Below are 19,559 nucleotides of genomic sequence, written 5' to 3' on the forward strand. Positions count from 1 at the left end.
TTTCATTTCATATAGCTGCACATTGTGTTGTCATTCAATATATTTGTCTTCGCCCTTGGGAGATAACAAATCAAATATCAAATGAAATGAGCAACAATGTGACTTCAAATGTCAAATGGTTAACTCATTCGGCATGTTTGGAACCTTAGCTAGCTATATTCTTTTATCTAGTACTTTCGATCTTTCTATTTTTCTTAACTCCATAAAACAACTTTCATTGAAAGCGTCCCTTCCGGAATAGTAGTTTTCCGCTTGTCACTTGCTCAATACTGTCATGCAAGTGAATAATACATTTGTACCACCTGCGTTTATATCACTTTTGTTGATAATGTTTATGAGTTTTGGCGTGTTTTCATTTTGTATTCTTGACATGAGGGGGATGAGTATACATGAGATAAATTATAGACCATGTATTGCTTTCTTATTAGCTAAATTTCTCATGATGAGGTAGCTATGTATACTGATTTTTATCTGTTGCCAGTATGAGTAGCAGCTATATAACGTAAATATAAAAGTGAGTTGTTTTTCTTATATTTATCAATTCATCTATGTAACATACTCACTGTTGCCTTCTCTCATCCATCTGTCTTATGTTTGTAGGCACAAGTATTGTTGGTGGATGCGATGGAGCTGAAATGTTGCACCATACATAGGATAACTTTCTGGTTCGATATGCTGAAATGGTTTACCAGGTAAAAAGATCCTTTGAATATACTTTTGAACATTATCATGCTCCAGCCATTTTTTAGCAGATATGAAATAGGTCTTCTTTTATGTTGCTGAGTTGACCACGACTTCGTTCACACGTTTTTTCCATAGATCAAAAGAATCACGCGCCATTCCATTTATTAAAATGAAACGCCAATAACATCATTCTTTTAAGCACCCGCAACTGCCTTAGTAGGCAGAACAACTCAGCAGACCAAATTCAGTTTAGCACAACACAAAAAGGCTCAGCAAAACTGAACGGATATTACACTCCTGAGATGACAGCTGCACTTCTTAAATAGAAGCTGCCAAGCTTTTCTTCGGAACAACAGCTTGAGCATGGTCCTGGACCCCATTGCCTCCAGCGCCCAGGTCCTAGCAGACCGACAGTCCATTGCTTCTTCACTCTGCACATAGCCAGCCACGGAGTTTCCATTGCCTTGTCTTCCATGAGTAGGAGACACTACACCAGTGTTGTGAGCATAGTTTGTGAAATTTGAACTGTTTGATTCTCTCTACGAAAAATTGTTATGATGCTGCTAGAAGGAGGACGCGAGAGGGCCGGCCGGGGGGCCTTTTTGCCCACGGCCGGGCAAGAGGGAAGTGATTTCCTTGTTAATTCTTGCTTGATTAGATTGAAACCATGGTTTTAAAATTCAGTGAAATTTCAGTGAAATTTCCGAAATTTCACTAATTTCAGCAAGTACTGAAATATAGCGTTTCGGTCAAAAAAATTCAACACTTTCGGCCCCCAAAATCAATTCCCGCCAGTGCCTCCTTGCGCGGGAAAAAACCGCGCCAAAGGCCCAAACATGCCCCCGAGAGGCCCGCGAATGGGTATATTCCTCTCCCGTGCCCTCACTTCCAACCCTAAATCGCCAGATCCAGGAAAAAATCCCCTTTTCCGCCGGCGGCGCCGTCGCCGGAGGCTCGAGCTCCTCCTCCGTCAAAGCCAAGCAAGCTCCGCTCTCGCGCGTCCCCTCCCCCTTGCGCCTTCCTCCCTGCGTCTCCGCGTCGCTCACCCACCCAGCCCGCCACCCACTCTTCCCCGTCGTACGCGTCGAATCTGTGTCGCCGCGAGGACGCCACATCACGAAGCGCACCGGCCACCGCCACGGCGCTGCTCATCTGCTCGTCGTTGTAGGCCTAGCTGAACCCGCAGCTGCACACGAAGCATGGAAGCGCACCGTGAGGTTGGGGGCAGCAGCAATGGCAATGGCAGGGACGTCGCCGGTGGCTCTGGCATGACCGCCGGGCATGAAGCGTCACAGTCCGCACCTACACCTGGACCAGGTAATTAACATTCGTTGTGATTCTTTGGCACTTTTGTGTATTTATGTTACCTGTCCCACTGATCTGGCTAGTGTTTTTTGTTGTTTTTCTATGGTCGATTGTTAATCTGACCACATTCCAAGCCTTTGCGGTGTTGTATGCATGGCATGGTTGTATGCTAGTACGTGCTCTATGTCGGTGATGCATATTCTTTGTGATAACTGAACTTGCTGTCCTTTGTACAATGTGAAATTCGTGCAATGGCTCAGTTGACTGATGTGATGAAATGCAGGGTATATTTTCACTGGAAATATTACTAATCCCTGGAGTCATGCTGCACATTATGGAAGGCAAGGATTTTCATGCCACTATTGTGGTCTGAAGAGGCAGGGTGGAGGCTCAACCCGCCTAAAGGAACATCTTGGTGGGCTGGGAGGATCATGGTTGAATGCTATAATGTGCCCTCCGAGGTACAAGCTGCAATGAGGAAGAATCGGCTGGTTTACAAACAGAAAAAGTCAAAGGTACAAGCCCGCAAACTCAGATTGGAACTTGAGCTTCTAGAGGAAATGGGTGGAAGTCCAGTAATTGATCTTGATCCTGCTAGTGATGAAGAGGACCGTGTAAGGTTGGAAAGGGAGAAAGCACTAAGGGGTATTAAGCTTCGAAATGCAGTTGATAGTATGGGTAGCATGGGTAGTAGATTTGAGGTCGGGTCTGGGAGTGGCAGCGCCAATGTCGAGTCTAGTCCTACGACTCCTGCCAATGGAAAGATAACCCAATATCTTCAGCGTAAGAGCTCTCTTAGTCCTGCAGATGGTGGTAACAGGACTCCTGCTAGTGGACGCCAGCCAAGGATTGACTTCTCAAATCAAAAGCTAAATGCAGCAAAACTTGGTCAAGCTTGGGCCAAATGGTTCCATGCTAATGATATTCCTGGACGGAAAATCAATTGTCCTCTATTTCGAGCAGCGTTGAAGTTTCAAGTCTTGTGAGGAGGAATAGGGTGAAGAAAGGTAAGTTGGTTGTTCTAGATGAAGAGGGGGAAGCTTCGGAAAGTGAAGATGATCAGGAAGAAGACAAAGAAAGTGGTGATGAAGAAGATTTTGATGATGAAGAGGAGGAGGAAATAGGTGGGGTGCCTTCACATGAAAGAAGCACTCAAGCGGTTGAACCAGGACAAGAGGCTGAGCTGGTAAGGGTGGCCGAAGAAGCGAGTGAGACTCGGAAGTCAAAACGACCATCTGGGAAGAAGAAGGACAAAGATAGTATCTACTATTAGCAATGGTCAGTTCTTCTTCTTAACTTATTTGCTAAATTACAATGCTTCATATTGCAATTTGATTGATTTAAACCTGATTCTAGCTTTACTTCTATTTTAGTAATGGCATATGGTAGTGTAGAACTGTAGATGATTTGTTGAACATGCCAAATATGTGGATATGTGCCTCTGCCACTGTTCTATATTACTAATTTCACATGTACATAATTATTTAAAGGTGGCCTTGTTTTTCAGCAAACTAACGTACTGAAATCTGATGTAACCACAACAGTTGTCACTACTTATCAAATAAATGTTTAATTAGCATGTTCTGGAAAATCTTCTTATGCACCCTTGGACTTGTGCATTTTATTGCAGTGTAGATGACATGCTGCAATGTTAATCACGGGTGACTTGCCGAGGGTGTCAAGAATCAAGAAAGGCGACAAGACAAGTGACTTTGGCTTGTTGTTTATCTCGTGATATTGTCATCATCTTTTGTGACATTTGTATGAACTGTTATGGACTGCTGAAGTGGTGTTAGCCTGGACTATCATGAACTTCTAATTTTATTGACTCCATGAAGTATTGTTTGTTGTCGAGATGATGATTTATATTTTGTAGAATTCATATGCTATTTGATGTTTATCTAGTATCTTTTGTTTCCCTGAATATTCTGTTTTCCTGCATTGAAATTTCAGTAAAATTTCATTGAAATTTCACACATTTTTCAGCCAGTTTTCAGGCAATTTTCGGTAGGTTTTCAGGCGAAATTCAAATCATAATTTCGGTCATTTGGCCGAATTGAAAACCGAAATCACTGAATTTCAGTGAAATTCAGTGATTTCGGCAGGGGCTGAAATTTTTTGCCCACTGAAATTCAAATCCATGATTGAAACATCTCCTTCCCTTATATAGAGAGGTTTATTTGACCCCTAAGCAAGCGACCCTTATCTCTAATTAACCCTAACACTAACGGGCTATACCGCCAGCCCAGGCCCATAGGCCCATTACGTACTCTAACAGATATTCCTAGGAGATATAGCCAGTAATATGATGATATACATCTTTTTCTTAGCGGGTATAATATAGGTCTTCTTTATGTTGCTGAGTTGATCATGAGTTTGTACACAAGTTTTTCATAGATCAAAAGGCTCATACACCGTTCCATTAATTAAAATGAAACGTCAGTAACAACATTCTTTTAAGCGCCCGCAACTGCCTTAGCAGGCAGAACAACTCAGCAGAACAAATTCAGTTTAACACGGCACAAAAAAGGCTCAGCAAAACTGAATCGATGTTAAGCTGCTGAGATAACAGCTACGCTTGTTAAATAGCAGCTGCCAAGCTTTTCTTCAGAACAACAGCTTGAGCATGGTCCTGGACCCCATTGCCTCCGGCGTCCCAGGCCCTAGCAAACCAACAGCCCATCGCTTCTTCACGCTGCACAGAGCCAGCCAGGGAGTTTACATCGCCTTGTCTTCCATGAGTAGGAGACACTACACCAGTGTTGTGAACATAGTTTGTGAAATTTGAACTGTTTGATTCTCTCTTTAGAAAATATCTGGCAGCCAATCTAAGCATGCACCCTGAAACTACTAACCATTCGGCTATTGGGATTCACACATACTAATAATGATCATGAGTTTGTACATGCATCTTGTTCATATAGTATGTTACATAGGTGCTTCTGTTAAAGTTTATCTTTATTTGTACTACAGGTTTATGTGGAGATTAATTCTTTTGTGTTCTCCGGGATGAAGAAAGGGCTGCTGCAGTTTTTTTATTATCAATGAGTTTGTCGGGCATCAACGTGGTCGGCAGTGTTATGCCATCTGAAAAAATTTAACAAGTGTGCGCTTTAGTGTGCTAAGTTTCTAATGTAGCAAGATGCTTTTGAATGCCCTTGTATTATTTCAAGTCGGATTTCGTCGTCTGTTGCTTTATGCACATGCTTGTGCGTGACAGCTGTTCTCTTTAGCCATGACAATTTCAGCCTCATGTACCACCAAAACGTGTGTGTGTTTGAGTGCTTCTCAGCTGTTGTTTGGAAAGCATGTGAGCCCCGTCGATCTAATGTGATCATGATCCATCCCTGCTCTCTCTCTCTCTCTCTCTCTCTCTCTCTCTCTCTCTCTCTCTCTCTCTCTCTCTTTTGCCTTGAGACTAATAGCAGAAAATTAATGAGAGGAGTGCAGCGCTGATGAAAATAACTGCTGCACTGTAGGATATTTGGTCTGAACTGCTGCATTCTAGGAAGTTGCTCTAGATATATATTTTTGTAACGCAGGAAGTGCTGGTTTGGCTGTAAACGTTGTTTTCATCTCCAAGGAAGTGCCCTTGTGCGATGCCCCCGCAAGCACGGTTTCACTGTTGGTGTTTACACGACTGAAAGTTTGTAGTGGTTCATACGAGCCCGAGTGTTTGTGGTGGTTCATGCTCAGCTGGACTATGCTTGCATTGCATCTCGGATGGAATTCGAAGTCGCTGCAACGCTTATATGACTGGACTTGAGACTGACGCCCGAAACCGACGCTGTTACTGATGTCCACTGAATTTGTAATGGAAGGACTCGTCATTTCTGCAGCAATTTACTTGATGTTAATGATACCGGGCCTGGAATTTCCGCAGCAAGTGTACAATCACATCCATGATTCTCTGCTGAAGATGCAGGACAGACATGGCAGCAAGTCTACAGTCATACTCCTAATCGCAAGAACACATGCGGCAGGAGGTCGCTCTCTTAGGTTGTATAGTTTCTTTGCTGGACTTCCAAGTCATTTGAATGTTTTTTATATGGCTGAAATTATTGCAGATTAAATCGAAATGCCGTCGCAATTTGTTCTTGGTCTACAAGTCGTTTCGACGTTTACATGTCTGAAATTATTGCTGTAGAAATTTGGATGAGAGAGGTGGGACTTTCCTTGGCCTGAGAGTGAGGTGCCCCGTGACTGGGAGTTAGGTTGTTGTTGCTGTCACGTTATTTGTAGTGGTTCATATGAGCCAGAGGACTCATCATTCTCGCAACGGTTGTTTACTACTGAAGATGCGAGACTGGATGGGAGCGAGTCTACAATCGCACTCGTAATTGCAGCGATATGCACGGCAGGAGGTTGCATTATTGGCTTGTAGAGTAGTTTCTGCTGAACTTTGAGGTCATTTGGATGTTTTTTATATTGCTGAAATTACCGCGGATTAAATCCGAATGCATGTTTTTTATATTGCTGCATGAGACTGTCCACTACTTTGGTCCATGTATATATAATATATGCGACAGTGGACTGCAGGTCTACACTGACTGAGTGAAATTCCGGAGATAAGGTAAAGAGCTATCAGTGCACCACCACTCTCTGACTGAAATTCCACAGCTCAATTTCTTACCCTGAGGCTGAGGTTGCTACTGCTGCCCACTGATTTGTAGTGGTCCAAAGAACTCATTATTTTGGCTGCAATTTGCTTGATGATACAAGTCTACAATCACATTCGTGGTTGCAAGAACCTGGTCTTAGCAGAAATATAAAAAGTGTGAGCACGGCATGAGGTTGCATTCGCAGTCGATATGACGAATCCATCCATAACCAGGCTCACAGCTATCATCATCGTCTTCAACTCTCCAAAGTCCACACATTGAGAATACAGGACAGGTGCCCAAGCTTTTAATCAGTCACAAGGGTTCATACAGGACAGGCTGGGCTAGCTTACAAAGAATGCAAAATTAGTTCGTACAAAAGCTTTGACTTACAAAAGACGGGCAGCAACAAACTTGAACACCAGCAGCAGCTCTAGTTCATACAAAAGCGCAAATAACACTTCAGCTTTCACAAGCTATTATTTCATATATATTCGAATAATACATGTCTTCCAAAATGATGATTACATCAACCAATTAAGCAGTTGGAGTTCTACATCCTCTTCTTACAACTGCTAGATTTTGTTACATGTTTCCACATGAAAGTTCACATGACCCGGGAAACATAAGAATCCGAGATCTCATCCTCCTCCGAGATCTCCGTCAGCTCGGATAACAAAGGGTAAGAATCCGGAACAGTGGTTTGCTTATCGTCGCCGAAGAATGGCCTGGAAGGCATCTGCAGGCCATCGAAGCCACCTTCCAGCATCTCTATGACCTCGCTCATTGTCGGCCTTTCATGAGACTTCATCTGGATGCACCATAGTCCAACGATGCACAGCTTCCTCTCCAACTCGTGCATGCCAGCAACGGGAGATATCTCACACACTTCTTGTTCAGTTAGTCTGTCATACACCCATGAGGGGTAGTATGCTTGGCTTGAGTTTGGTGCATTTGGATCGGCATTCCTTCTTCCTCCAGCCATCTCCAGCAGCAGCATTCCGAAGCTGTAAACATCAGACTTGCTCGATATGACACCAAAGCTCCGTGATATCATCTCAGGAGCTATGTACCCAATAGTTCCCCGTAGAGCTCTAGATGGCACAAAACTGTTGTCCCTTGGGTATAGTTTGGCGAGACCGAAATCAGCAACTTTTGGGACAAAATTGCTGTCAAGAAGGATGTTGTGTGGCTTGATATCAAAGTGTAGAATCTGCATCTCGCACCCTTGATGTAGGTAGTCGATACCCCTGGCGATGCCCAAAGCAATCTCGGCGAGCCTATCCCAGGAAAAACTCCTCTCAGCTGAGAAGATGTACTTGTCCAGAGAACCTCGAGGCATGTATTCGTAGACGAGCGCTTGTCTCATTTCCTCCAGGCAGAACCCCACTAAACGCACCACATTAACATGGTGGATCCTGCCAATGGTTGAAACTTCGCTGATAAAATCTTCTCCATTACAGTTGGAGTTACCGTCTAGCATTTTGACCGCGACATGAACATTGCCTGGCAATAGCACACCCTTAAACACGGAGCCGTAGCCTCCGTGACCCAGCTTATGTATGAAATGGCTTGTGACTGCAGTGATGTCGGTGTAGGCATACCTTGTTGGGCCAAGCATTTGTTGCATTTGGAGGAACTTCTCGACTGCATCAATTCTGATCCGTGTTTTCCAGTACTTGTAGACAAGAAAGATCAACACAGCCAGGGGTGCCAACACGAACCTGCATAGATCTACATAAGCAAGGTTGCATAGGGTTTAGTGGCTACATTAAATAAAGAGCTGTGATGATGAAGAAATTAAATTATAACGCAAAATTCTGAAGTACCGGCAGTCAATGTCAGCTTCTGCATAGTAATTAGTATGACCTTCCGCTCTATCCCAGCATAATAAGGAAGTCCAATCCCATAAAATACGCAGTCTGCAAAATCAGCCCCCATCAGAAGAATTATCGCAATCCAATCATTGATGCTCGTTCCAGACACTGCTGGGCCACGAAACTTGCTGCAATACCAAGATGGCACAAAAAATATAATTAAAGAGAGCCCTAGCAGTTTTGGCACAAGATAGCCAAGTATACACAGGCAACAAATAAAACCACAACCTTTCAATAAAAAAAAGTGTGCATACGCAAAGACCTGTAACTCACCTAATCTCACGCAATAGGCATGTCTTAATGCTCCACTCTTTCATTCCTCCATAATATCTGAAGGGAAATCGAACAGCAAATCCGCTCTTCATGGACTTCACAATTTCTGCATAACTTGCATCCTCTAGCACCCAACTACGCAAAGGAGCCATAGCCAAGTACCGACAAGAAGGCTCAAGGTAATTCATAAAAGGAGTGCCTTGGCAAGTTACCATGTAAACAAAAGACTCATTGGTGTTCAGGCAAGCGATAGGCTTGTACATACCACTGTTGTACATACCACTGTTGTACATATCACTGTTCTTTAGTTTCTGAGAACATTTAACGAAACAAGCCAGACTATCTGCATGTGGGGCCAATTCGATTTCCATGTCTTTGCGTAAGTATGAAGGATGATGAGGACGAACCCACCGTGGTAGAGGGCAGGTGTTGTGTAAAACCAAGTCAGCATCGACGATCCAGAAGGTAGAATCATTGTAGTTGATTCCAGACACATAATATGTCGCATTGTCGATGCGAATTGTAGCGTTAGCATCGCTGCAAATTAGCTCGTAAGATTGATAACCACACCCAGGTGGATCACTTACCTGACGAAATGGGAATCTGACGTATCCAAGTGGGCCACATGAGAAAGAAGGACAATCAGGCCGATGATTCTGCCCTTTGGCTTGATCTGCAGCAAGAACTACAAGCACATATAAAACGGTCAAGGCCTTGAGAGTAGTGGGCATCGCCATGGCAGACTGTTTCACAGGGATGAATGGACAAATAAGGGAGTGGCTGCCAAAGTTTTTGTATTTTGAGAGGGTAATTACATGCCAACTGCTGGCTCTACATGACAGTGATGTTGTTGACTAGGAGACTTAGCTACTTGCCGCCAAGCAAAAGTTGAGTAAATGCATACCGACTAGACTAGTGGCTCATGTGCGTGATGGCGATGTTGTTGACTCCAGACCTCTGAACGATGGAGAATCCAGTTGTACTACTTTAGCGTTATTTTCTGGTCCAAATCTGTCCTAATTACAGTAACATTGAATTCAATGCCTCATGACAGTGACAAATAACAGTAACCAAAAAATGACAAAAAATAGTATTCATTTAAGATATTTTAGTATATCAGGTAGCAAGGCATGCTTCACAGATAAAAATAAACTAATAACTGGATGTATTTTTAAGGATAACATTAGGCATTTCCATACGTCTCTGATTGATTATTTTCAACGGTGACTGGACTACAATCAGTGACGTGCTGTAACCATTCATCGGTCGCTCAGCTATCACAAGACGTCAACAAGACTTTTATTATGTCAGATTTCAAGAGTTTATTATTGTAGAATAATGCATATTTCTGTACTTATACATGTATAATTCAATCCAAGAATAGTAGGAATATAAGGCTGGAGAAAAATGAGGGCACCTGTTTGGTAAATGGAAAGGATAGTCTAAACAGTGATAGCGTTCATTCATTTCCAGAAACCACAGAACTTTCCTAGCCACAGAACACGGAAGAAGTTTCAGCGGTAGCTGGAAGTCCTACTCAGGCACACAGCTATCATGACAAGCACAGCATCGGTACATATTCGAGTTTAAAGCATAGAAGTGACAACTTTCTATACTCCCTGCCTTCTCTTCTTCCATCTTCATTCCAATACATTCCATGGACTCCATTAAATTCCTTATCACACTGCTGCTGGTCTGTCTTCTAATCTATGAATCCTATGTGGATGCAGCATCGGAAGAACAAGATTTCTCAAGAACTTGTTTATCTCACCGCTGCAGCAAACATGGACCTGAGATCCGGTTCCCGTTCCGGCTTTCGATCAACCCACCATCATGTGGTGCACCAGGTATGCAGTTATCATGCTCTGGGCATGACACAATCCTGGATCACCATGTTCTTGGCCCTTGCAGAGTGACTGAGATCTATTACAGGCACCGTGTCATCAACGTCGTCCCGTTAGTGGAACCATCAATGCAATGCCCACTTCAGAAGCTCATCTCAAGAAACTTAGCAAATGATGTCTACGAACAACCTCAATCATCATTTCCTACAACCCTAGTACGTTGTTCAAAAGATTTCATACCAATAGATCAAGATAGTTGGCCCAGCCTCTTGTCTGGGCAACAACGCTAGTCAATTCTGGTATTTGGCATCAGCTTCCGCATACATGTCTGATGTTCCATGGGACTGTGTGGCCGTTTCTAAAGACATACCGATACCCTTCACCTATGATAAACATGGCATAAATTACGATGAGTTCACCTTCAATGAAAAAGCCAATAGAGTCATCAACATTGGTGAAACAACATTCAAATGGTACAACAATAACATTACGGATGCCTGCCAACAGTGTGAATATGAAGATCGACACTGGATTCAGCTCACGAACACATCAAGCATTCTGCCAGCAGCAAGGTATTGTTTCTTTCCCTAGTTGGAATCCCATATATCATTATGTTGAGTCAATTTATTTTGGACACCATTCTAGATTTTCTGTTTCTCCATCTACTAGTTTGCCGATCTCTTATATTCTGATGTTTACTGTTTTAAATCTTCCGACAAGCTTTTCACCTATAGTCAAATTATTTAACAAACAAAACTGTAGTGCAAACCAGAGAAATCGTTAACTTTTTCAAGGACATACAGTCTCTAAGTTCCCACAGAAAAGTTCATCAAGAGATGGAAGTGCCAAGTTATATAGCCAAACTTATGACGGTTGACTAATTTGTAAAATTTTCACCCAACAAAGGTAAGAGATAAACCATAATTGACCATTCCCAGATTGCTTTAGTTTTTTAGGGTGTGTTTGGTTTGTGCCCAAGTTTGCCCTACCAAAAATTTGGCTATAAGAGATAAACCTTAATTAACCATTCCCAGATTGCTTCAGTCTTTTAGAGTGTGTTTGGTTTGTGCCCAAGTTTGCCCTACCAAAAATTTGCCTAGCCAAGAATTTGATGGAGCTTTTGCTTGCCCATGAGTTGGCCAACATTGGCTAGAAAAATGAACAGCAGCATGCCAAAAGGTTGGCAATCATCCATACAAAGACCAATGTTTTGGCCATGACCAAAAAATTGGTACGGTAGATTTTGGTGGCAATCCAAACATACCCTTAGATCTGAAGATAAAGCTTCGTTTGAGCACAAGGTCCAAACGTATTTTATAGAAGTAAATGATGTAGTTCTTCTTTTTTGGTCTACATTAAATCATAGCAAAACTAACGATCTTCTACCTACATGCAGGTACGCATGTCATCCTAGTTGCAGGTAATGTTGCAACTTTTATTCCTTTTTCCACACTAAATGAAATTCATATTGCTTGCCACCATAACTCTTTTGTGTATTATTGCAATAAGAGTCAGAAACAAATGGATTCTTATCTGAATGCAACTTGCTAATTTCCTTTCTTTGTAATCAGCAGCAGCATCTGTAACTGCATTTGTAGTTCTTTCATTGATGGTGGCCACCGCGATCTATTTTTCCTTGAAATCAAGGTACAATGAAGAGATAAATATGAAAGTCGAAATGTTTCTCAAGGCATATGGCACATCGAAACCCACAAGGTACACTTTCCTTGAAGTGAAGAAAATAGCAAGACGGTTCAAGGATAAACTGGGCCAGGGTGGATTTGGAAGTGTATACAAAGGCGAGCTACAAAATGGAGTTCCTGTGGCAGTCAAGATGCTAGAGAATTCTACAGGAGAGGGGGAGGAATTCATCAATGAAGTTGCAACCATTGGACTAATCCACCATGCAAATATTGTCCACCTCTTGGGCTTTTGCTCCGAAGGAATGAGGCGGGCTCTTATTTACGAATTCATGCCTAACGAGTCACTGGAGAAATACATATTCTCACATATTTCCGATATTTCTCGACAGCTCCTAGCACCCAACAAAATGCTAGATATTGCTCTAGGCATTGCCCGAGGAATGGAATACCTGCATCAAGGGTGCAACCAGCGCATTCTCCACTTTGACATCAAGCCACACAACATCTTGCTGGACTACAACTTCAATCCGAAGATCTCAGACTTTGGCCTTGCAAAGCTCTGTGCAAGGGACCAAAGCATCGTTACCTTGACTGCAGCAAGAGGCACAATGGGATACATCGCACCAGAGCTATACTCCCGGAACTTTGGAGGAGTATCATACAAGTCTGATGTATACAGTTTTGGCATGCTAGTGTTAGAAATGGTGAGTGGAAGGAGGAACTCAGACCCAAGTGTTGGAAGCCAGAACGATGTCTACCTCCCGGAGTGGATCTATGAGAAAGTAATCACTGGGCAGGACTTGGTAGTTACTTTGGACATGGCAGAGGAAAAGAAAGAAAAGGTGAGACAACTAGCCATCGTGGCACTGTGGTGCATCCAGTGGAACCCGAAGAACCGGCCATCAATGGCAAAGGTGATACACATGTTAACGGGGAGGTTGCAGAACCTACAGATTCCCCCTAAGCCATTTGTGTCGTCTGAAAATCATCCTGCAACATAAAGCACGGAGAACATGCTGCCATGATTTGGTACATACTGTGTGTTGTACAGCAATGCATAGCACTAGGGTGCAGTGTATTTTCATCTTTCTGTTCTATTAGCACCTGATTGTATGAATAATCGTCCGTCCCATGTAATAGTACTACTAGGTATATGCAAGAACATATGAGAAGCAGATCGAACTTTATTTGGACTGTATAACAGTTAAAAATGCAGTAGTTTGTTGCTTACCTTGTTGTGATGCTCTGCTGATTTATATTTCCTGCAGTGCATTATTCCTCACTGGGCTCCTCAGGAAACACAATTACACCCTTTGATTGCCACTTCCGTTGTGCTGAGAATATCACAACATCATTCTACAGGTCGACTAATCATGCCATGTTCCTTCAAATCTCAGCAGTCCATAGCACTAGCGTGGAATATGTTTCGATCTTCCCCCTCGATTAGCACCTGCCAGCTGACCTGTGAATAATCAGTCATCTCCGTGTGATAGTACACTGGTAGCTATTTGCAGCATATCGGAACCACATGGAGCTTAAATTTTTGCATTTGGACAGTTTAACATGGAATCACATGGAGCTTTATTCTGCGGATCCACGCTTCAGTATTTTCTACAATTCATTCCTCCGTTGTGTAGTGTAGTAGCCATTTCCTTGTCTGAATCACAATACAGAGATACTGTAAGGTGTAAGCTCTTTCCAATACAGAGATGCCCAGATCCCCTGCTTATATTCTAGAAAAAGAGAGTATTCTGTAACTAATCATGCCACTGCACCAGTTACAAGTACCAAAAACAAAGGAAGAGCAAGGGGATTACTCACAATGCCATGGCAGACAGCTCCTGCTGGAGTCCCTCGCCAGAGCAGAGGATTGGGGGCCTTAGCGGAGAGGCCGAGTACTGGGCAAGACGAGGAGCTCGCTTAGCCGCCGGCCAATTTGAGCCGGAGCTGCCCACGTGAAACGGACGCCGGAGCTCGCCGTCAGCCGGCCGCCGGCCGCCGTCCGCCACCTAGGGTTATAAACGGGCCCCCGTTGCAAAGGAAATTGTGGATATGTCCTTCCTTCCCTTTGGATGGATGGATAAGCCAGAGTTGGGCTTATGGGTCGGGCTCCCCTGCAAAAATGATGGGCAAAACCAGTTCGTCAAATGGGCCGTGGAAAACAACGAAGAGGGCCGGAGAAATGGAGTGGAGGACTGTCGGATGGGGGAGAGATTCAACATTCCTAGTGTCGTTTTGCATATTTGAAGAAATTCCTTAACAAAAAATATAATTTTATTTAACAGAATGCAAGCAAATATTGTAAACAAAAACCTGTAAAAAAATTGCGAAAAACTGAAAAATGTCCAGGTGTATCAATAGTAATGTTCATATATGTAACCAAATGTTCATCTCGTATTGGAGCTTATGCCAGTGTCTGTGGTGAGCAACACCGGGTATTAATTATAATAAATTGGATCGGAATGCGACATGCATGTATTTTGCTTCTATTAGACTTCATTATTAGAATACGTCTACACTTTGAAGGAAGTTCATATGAGTTCGTATGTGTGCCGGCAATTTAAACACCTCGATTTGAACGTCGACTAACTGCAAGAGATGTGTTCGACTGCTTGTGAAGTCCTGTGTTTCTAGTTACCATTTTCCTGAGAAAAGAAGATGTTTATACTGAGCTTATGTTTCCATGTGTCTAGAAAGATTATCATACTAGAGCGCACCATAAATTTGCTAGATTTCATATAAAACTATCTTTAAAAGAATGGTGATTTAAAATAGCCAATGATGGTAGTAGTTCAAGCTAAAAAAATTAAATCCATCTAACATCTGCTAATCTATATCTATCTATACCTATAATAATAAAGGGTTATTGCTTCTGCGAATACGCCATGAAAATTGCCCCAAAGTTGCAAAATATTACCCACCAATGTCACCTATAACTGATAAAAAAGCATTTCACACAGCGAAAATCCCCCGCCTGGCTGGCCCGTGCAGGACGGACTTCCTATACTACACTCTGTGCGCTAGAGAAGACGCGGCGCACCTGTTTGGGACAGCCTATGTCCGGGCAGCCTGTTTTTAAAATAAATTTCGTTTTCATTTTTTCTAATTATTTTCCTTCTTCATCTTTTCTAGTTTATAAATAATTTGGAACTTCAAAACATTTCCGAAATTTAAAAAGATGCTCCTTATTCAAACAATGTTCAAAATTTTGATAACAAATGTTTGGGATATAAAAAATTATTGATGCTTTCTAAAAAGTTTGTGTATTAAAAATTATTAACGAAATTGAACAAAATTTTGCCAATTCAAAAAATGTTCTGAATGGAAAAATATCCTAAAACTGAAAAACTGTTCGTGACTTACAAAATAGTTTATTCATTCAAAAAATGACCACGAAATTCAAAAAGTGTTCTTTAAATAAAAAATGTTCGTGAATTTGACAATAGTTCCACCGATTTCCAAAGAAATGTTCGCCGATTCTAGAAATGTTCACCGATTCAAGAAAATTGTTTAAAAGTGTTTACAATTTTAAAAATAATGTTTGCCAATAGTATAAAAGTTATTGATTTTAGAAAATGTTTGAAAATTTGTAAAAGTGTTCATGAATATGAAAAATGTTCATGATTTCACATATGTGCATGAATTTTAAAAAATACTCATGATTTCACGAAATTGAGAGTGATAGTGTTTATCGGTGATGCAACAAAATTTGGCAACGTATGGGCCGTTGGAGATTACAATATTTTCCCCTTCTGTTGCAACGTATGGGCCGTTTTGCTACTACCTAATAATAAAGGGGCTATTGCTTCAGGTGGTATGTCACTGAATTGCCTCGAAAGTTGCAAAGAACACATAACGCGCCTGTTTGGGCCGGGCCATGTCTGGGTGGCCTTTTTTTATTTCGTCTTTCATTTTCAATTTTTTTCGTCTTCGTTTTATCTACTTTCAATATTTTGGGAATTCAATAAAGAGTTCTGAATATTTTAAAAATGAGAATTTTCAAAATAAAATGTTTAATAAATCGTAAATGTTTGTGGATTCATAAAATGTTTGAGGTTTTTAAAATATGTTCCTAATTTCGAAAAACAATGTTGTGGAAATAAAAAAATTAATAATTCCTTAAAAATGTTCATGTATTAATTTTTTTAATGAAATTGAATAAATTTTTGTCCATTCAAAAAATGTTTATCAATTAAAAAATATCCTAAAACATCAAAAACTGATCGTGCCTTACAATATAGTATATTGATTCTTAGAATGTTTGCTCATTCATAAAATGATCATGCATTTTAAAACATGTTTGTTAAATCCCAAAAAAAGTCCATGAATTTGAGAAATTTTTTCACCAATTCCAAATGGTTGTGGATTCTAGAAATGTTCGCCTATTCAAGAAAATTGTTTTAGAAAATGTTCGATTTTTTTCAAATAGTATAAAATGTTCATGAATTCAAAAAATGTTCCTGATTTTATAAATGTCTGAAAATCTCTAAAAAATCACGAATTTGAAAAATATTCATGATTTCAGATATTTTCACAAGTTTAAAAAATTGTTCATGACTTTCAACAATTGTTCATGATTTCACGAAAATGCGAGTGATAGTGTATCTCGGTTATGCAGTAAAATGTGGGCTTGGCCATTGAAGATTATGATTTTTTTTTAACGTGTGTTGCAACGGGAGAAAAAACATAATAAAAAAATCATAATCTCCAATGGCCATGCCCATAATCTCCAATGTCCATCGATTATGATTTTTTAACGTGCGTTGCACGCATTGGGAGTCAAAGACATCGCGTGGAATTTAACTTGTGTTGCAACGGGGGGGAAAATCATAATAAAAAAAGTTGAATCAAGCGTGGGTCAAAAAAAGTTGGATAATGGTTAACATAGTAAAGTTTGTAAAATAAAAATGACATTAGTTAACATATAAAAAATTTGTTTTGTTACACACTCCATAAACTGCATCATTCTTTTGCAATGTATATCTATCTTTATTTGAGTAAACTGCACTAACAGTAATATATTTGCACTTAAATTCCACGTGTTGTCTTGACTCCCGATGAATAAACATCAACTGATTGGTGGAAAAGGACGACTCCAATGTACACGATCCCTTTGACAACCAATAGCGTCTGACAATGGGAGGTAGATGGCATCCACCAATACATTTTGCACAATCTCACTAACTTTGATGGCATCCATCATGCCCATCTCCATATTGTAAATGTGTCCATCCTAAAGAAAGTTATATAGACAAGCTCTCATGAGAACACTTTAGTATAGTTCAGGCAGAGAAAACACCATGCAGTGCACTACATGCCAAGATGGCTGCCAACTAGGGGCGTGCATGTATGCCCGGGCTTAGGAAGGATCGAGAATTGGTAACTCATACTTAGCCGCCCAATTGCATATCCTGGTTTGAGCGGCACACCTGGAGGCCTAGGAATAGTCTAGGACGGCGGCATGCCAAATGAGCTACCAGGCTACTTAGGCAAAGCACAAATGAACAAGATGAAACAGTGCCTGAACAATCCTAGTTGAGACTCTCTTGGACATTGGATGTGTCGACATGCTGCAACCTTGAGGTATTCTGTTGTGCCAGCATTCATAGCATCATCGACCACATGAACGATGGAGGATAACTGAGGGTATGTGTAGTAGAAGCTGATCGACTCCTCATGGAGGGCAAGTATCGAAATATGCTGGTACAAAGTGTCCTTTCCTTAGTCATGCCCTGCATAACTTCCATTGGTTGATAAATCTAGTTTGGCAACCCTTTTCCAACCTAATTCCTATTGTCGATTAATCCGCACCCAAACAAACAAGGTGAATCAAACGAAATAGCATGTAATTAACAACATGCATCAACTAAAAAAAAGCATGCACCAGCTAGAAGAGATAGGGGTTAGAAAAAAGGTAGGGAGGATAAAGTGAGCACTTACAAACTACTGTATGCCAAAGGCATGACACCTCAATCATCGATAGGAAAATCGACTATGGGAACACATCTCCTGTGAATTCTAAAACTTTCTCTGTTCAGAAGTTCTCAACCACCTCCCTCTTTTGCCATGATACCACCTCGTGGACCTTTCCATTACACTGCCTAGTGACAACAAACTATTATAGGGAAGGGGAGGGGAGGGGAGAAGGTCGACATGCGAGGTCGATAGAGAGGAGCGGTGAGCAGCACATGCTATTTATAAAGCGAAAATCAAACACAACCAGATTATGAGGGGAAGGGAACATGCGACTATAGCGATTGAGGTCGTGAAGCTTTGCACCCAAGCCTGATGATCATCTTGCAGTCGACCGGAAACAGTGCCAACGCCAAAGAAGATCAGTGGTGATGTTGCGAGAAACAGACCGAGGTAGCATCAGTTCAGACTTGAACATTGCCATGTCCCTGCTCTCCAAAATCCTCCACATGATGGTCTAGGGTCACTATCGATCGAAGCTTGTGCTCATATGGCAGTCATGTGTTAAAGGAAGAAGGCTTTCATAGTTCTCCATACGTTCATTAATTTTTTTTATTATTTTATTTTCCTTGCGTTATATGGTTCATTGTGTCCGTAATTGAACCTCTTACTTAATTGGGCCAAGCCTGGGTCACGGAAGGAGAATTCCTGGAGCACACTTTGGCTTCATCGTTCGGTTTTCTTTCCCTTCTCTCTCACGTAAATCGTTCGGTTTATCTCGCCGTCCATCCACACTGGCCAACTTGGCGATCTGTGCTTGTCCTGCACGGCTAATGGATTTGCAGGCCTATGTAAACAGTAAAGAAGGCAGTAGTAAAATATTCGAAAATGGAAACCGGACACTGCTCCACCTCACATGTCACACCGCTACGTTTAGCTCTACCAGTAGTTGCGCCAGGTACAAAGAGGGAATAGCGACAGGAGGAGAGACAGTATGCAGAATGCAAAAGTTGCCAGAAGTCGAATGCAAAAGTCAAGAGAGAGAGAGAGAGAGGGAGCTGGCACATGCAAAACTTTTTGAGGAGTTTTCTAAAACGTGTTTTCACAAGCTACTGCCGCGGATCGATGAGGTGTGCCCAACCGACACGCCTCAGATCGATGATGTGGCACGTGTCGCGGATCGATAACGTGGACCAAGCCTATGCCGACGGCCACCATTAGGGCCGTCAGCATAGATATGACGACGTCAAATGCCCGTCAACCACAGGGTCACCAGGCCCACGACTATGCCGACGGCCACTGTAGGCATATGTCCCGCTATGCCGACGGCCACCGTCGGCATTGTGGGGATATGCCGATGGCTTTTCTACATACCTCAATATATGCCGACGAGGGCCGTTAACATACGATAGGCCGTCG

At 41.9% G+C, this 19,559-nt stretch overlaps 1 protein-coding gene, 1 long non-coding RNA gene and 1 pseudogene across 6 annotated transcripts; 2 read left to right on the forward strand and 1 right to left on the reverse strand.

Annotated features, from left to right (window-relative positions):
* Window positions 1–1,550: 1,550 nt before the first annotated feature.
* On the forward strand, window positions 1,551–3,889 carry LOC123059817 (uncharacterized). Its single transcript, XR_006427602.1, has 3 exons — window positions 1,551–2,001; window positions 2,273–3,267; window positions 3,620–3,889. It is a non-coding gene; the product is annotated as an uncharacterized lncRNA (long non-coding RNA).
* A 3,156-nt stretch (window positions 3,890–7,045) lies between these two features.
* Window positions 7,046–14,285, reverse strand: LOC123059815 (rust resistance kinase Lr10-like). 5 transcript variants are annotated; one of them, XM_044482329.1, is made up of 5 exons: window positions 14,049–14,285; window positions 13,459–13,960; window positions 8,741–9,756; window positions 8,420–8,595; window positions 7,046–8,324 (listed from the first exon to the last, which is right to left on the reverse strand). In XM_044482329.1, exons 3-5 carry the CDS (start codon window positions 9,475–9,477, stop codon window positions 7,198–7,200), a joined length of 2,040 nt encoding a protein of 679 aa, XP_044338264.1. In that variant the 5' UTR covers window positions 9,478–9,756; window positions 13,459–13,960; window positions 14,049–14,285; the 3' UTR covers window positions 7,046–7,197. The 5 variants fall into 5 exon arrangements, with proteins under 5 accessions (XP_044338264.1, XP_044338266.1, XP_044338267.1 ...); XM_044482331.1 differs by lacking the exons at window positions 13,459–13,960; window positions 14,049–14,285 and adding an exon at window positions 10,158–10,385 and having other exon boundaries at window positions 8,741–9,425; window positions 9,645–9,756; XM_044482332.1 differs by lacking the exons at window positions 13,459–13,960; window positions 14,049–14,285 and adding an exon at window positions 10,158–10,389 and having other exon boundaries at window positions 8,741–9,425.
* On the forward strand, window positions 10,398–13,391 carry LOC123059816 (rust resistance kinase Lr10-like; annotated as a pseudogene).
* Window positions 14,286–19,559: the final 5,274 nt, after the last annotated feature.

Source organism: Triticum aestivum, chromosome 3A (genome assembly GCF_018294505.1).
Source record: "Triticum aestivum cultivar Chinese Spring chromosome 3A, IWGSC CS RefSeq v2.1, whole genome shotgun sequence".
In the NCBI taxonomy this organism is placed as follows: Eukaryota; Viridiplantae; Streptophyta; class Magnoliopsida; order Poales; family Poaceae; genus Triticum; species Triticum aestivum.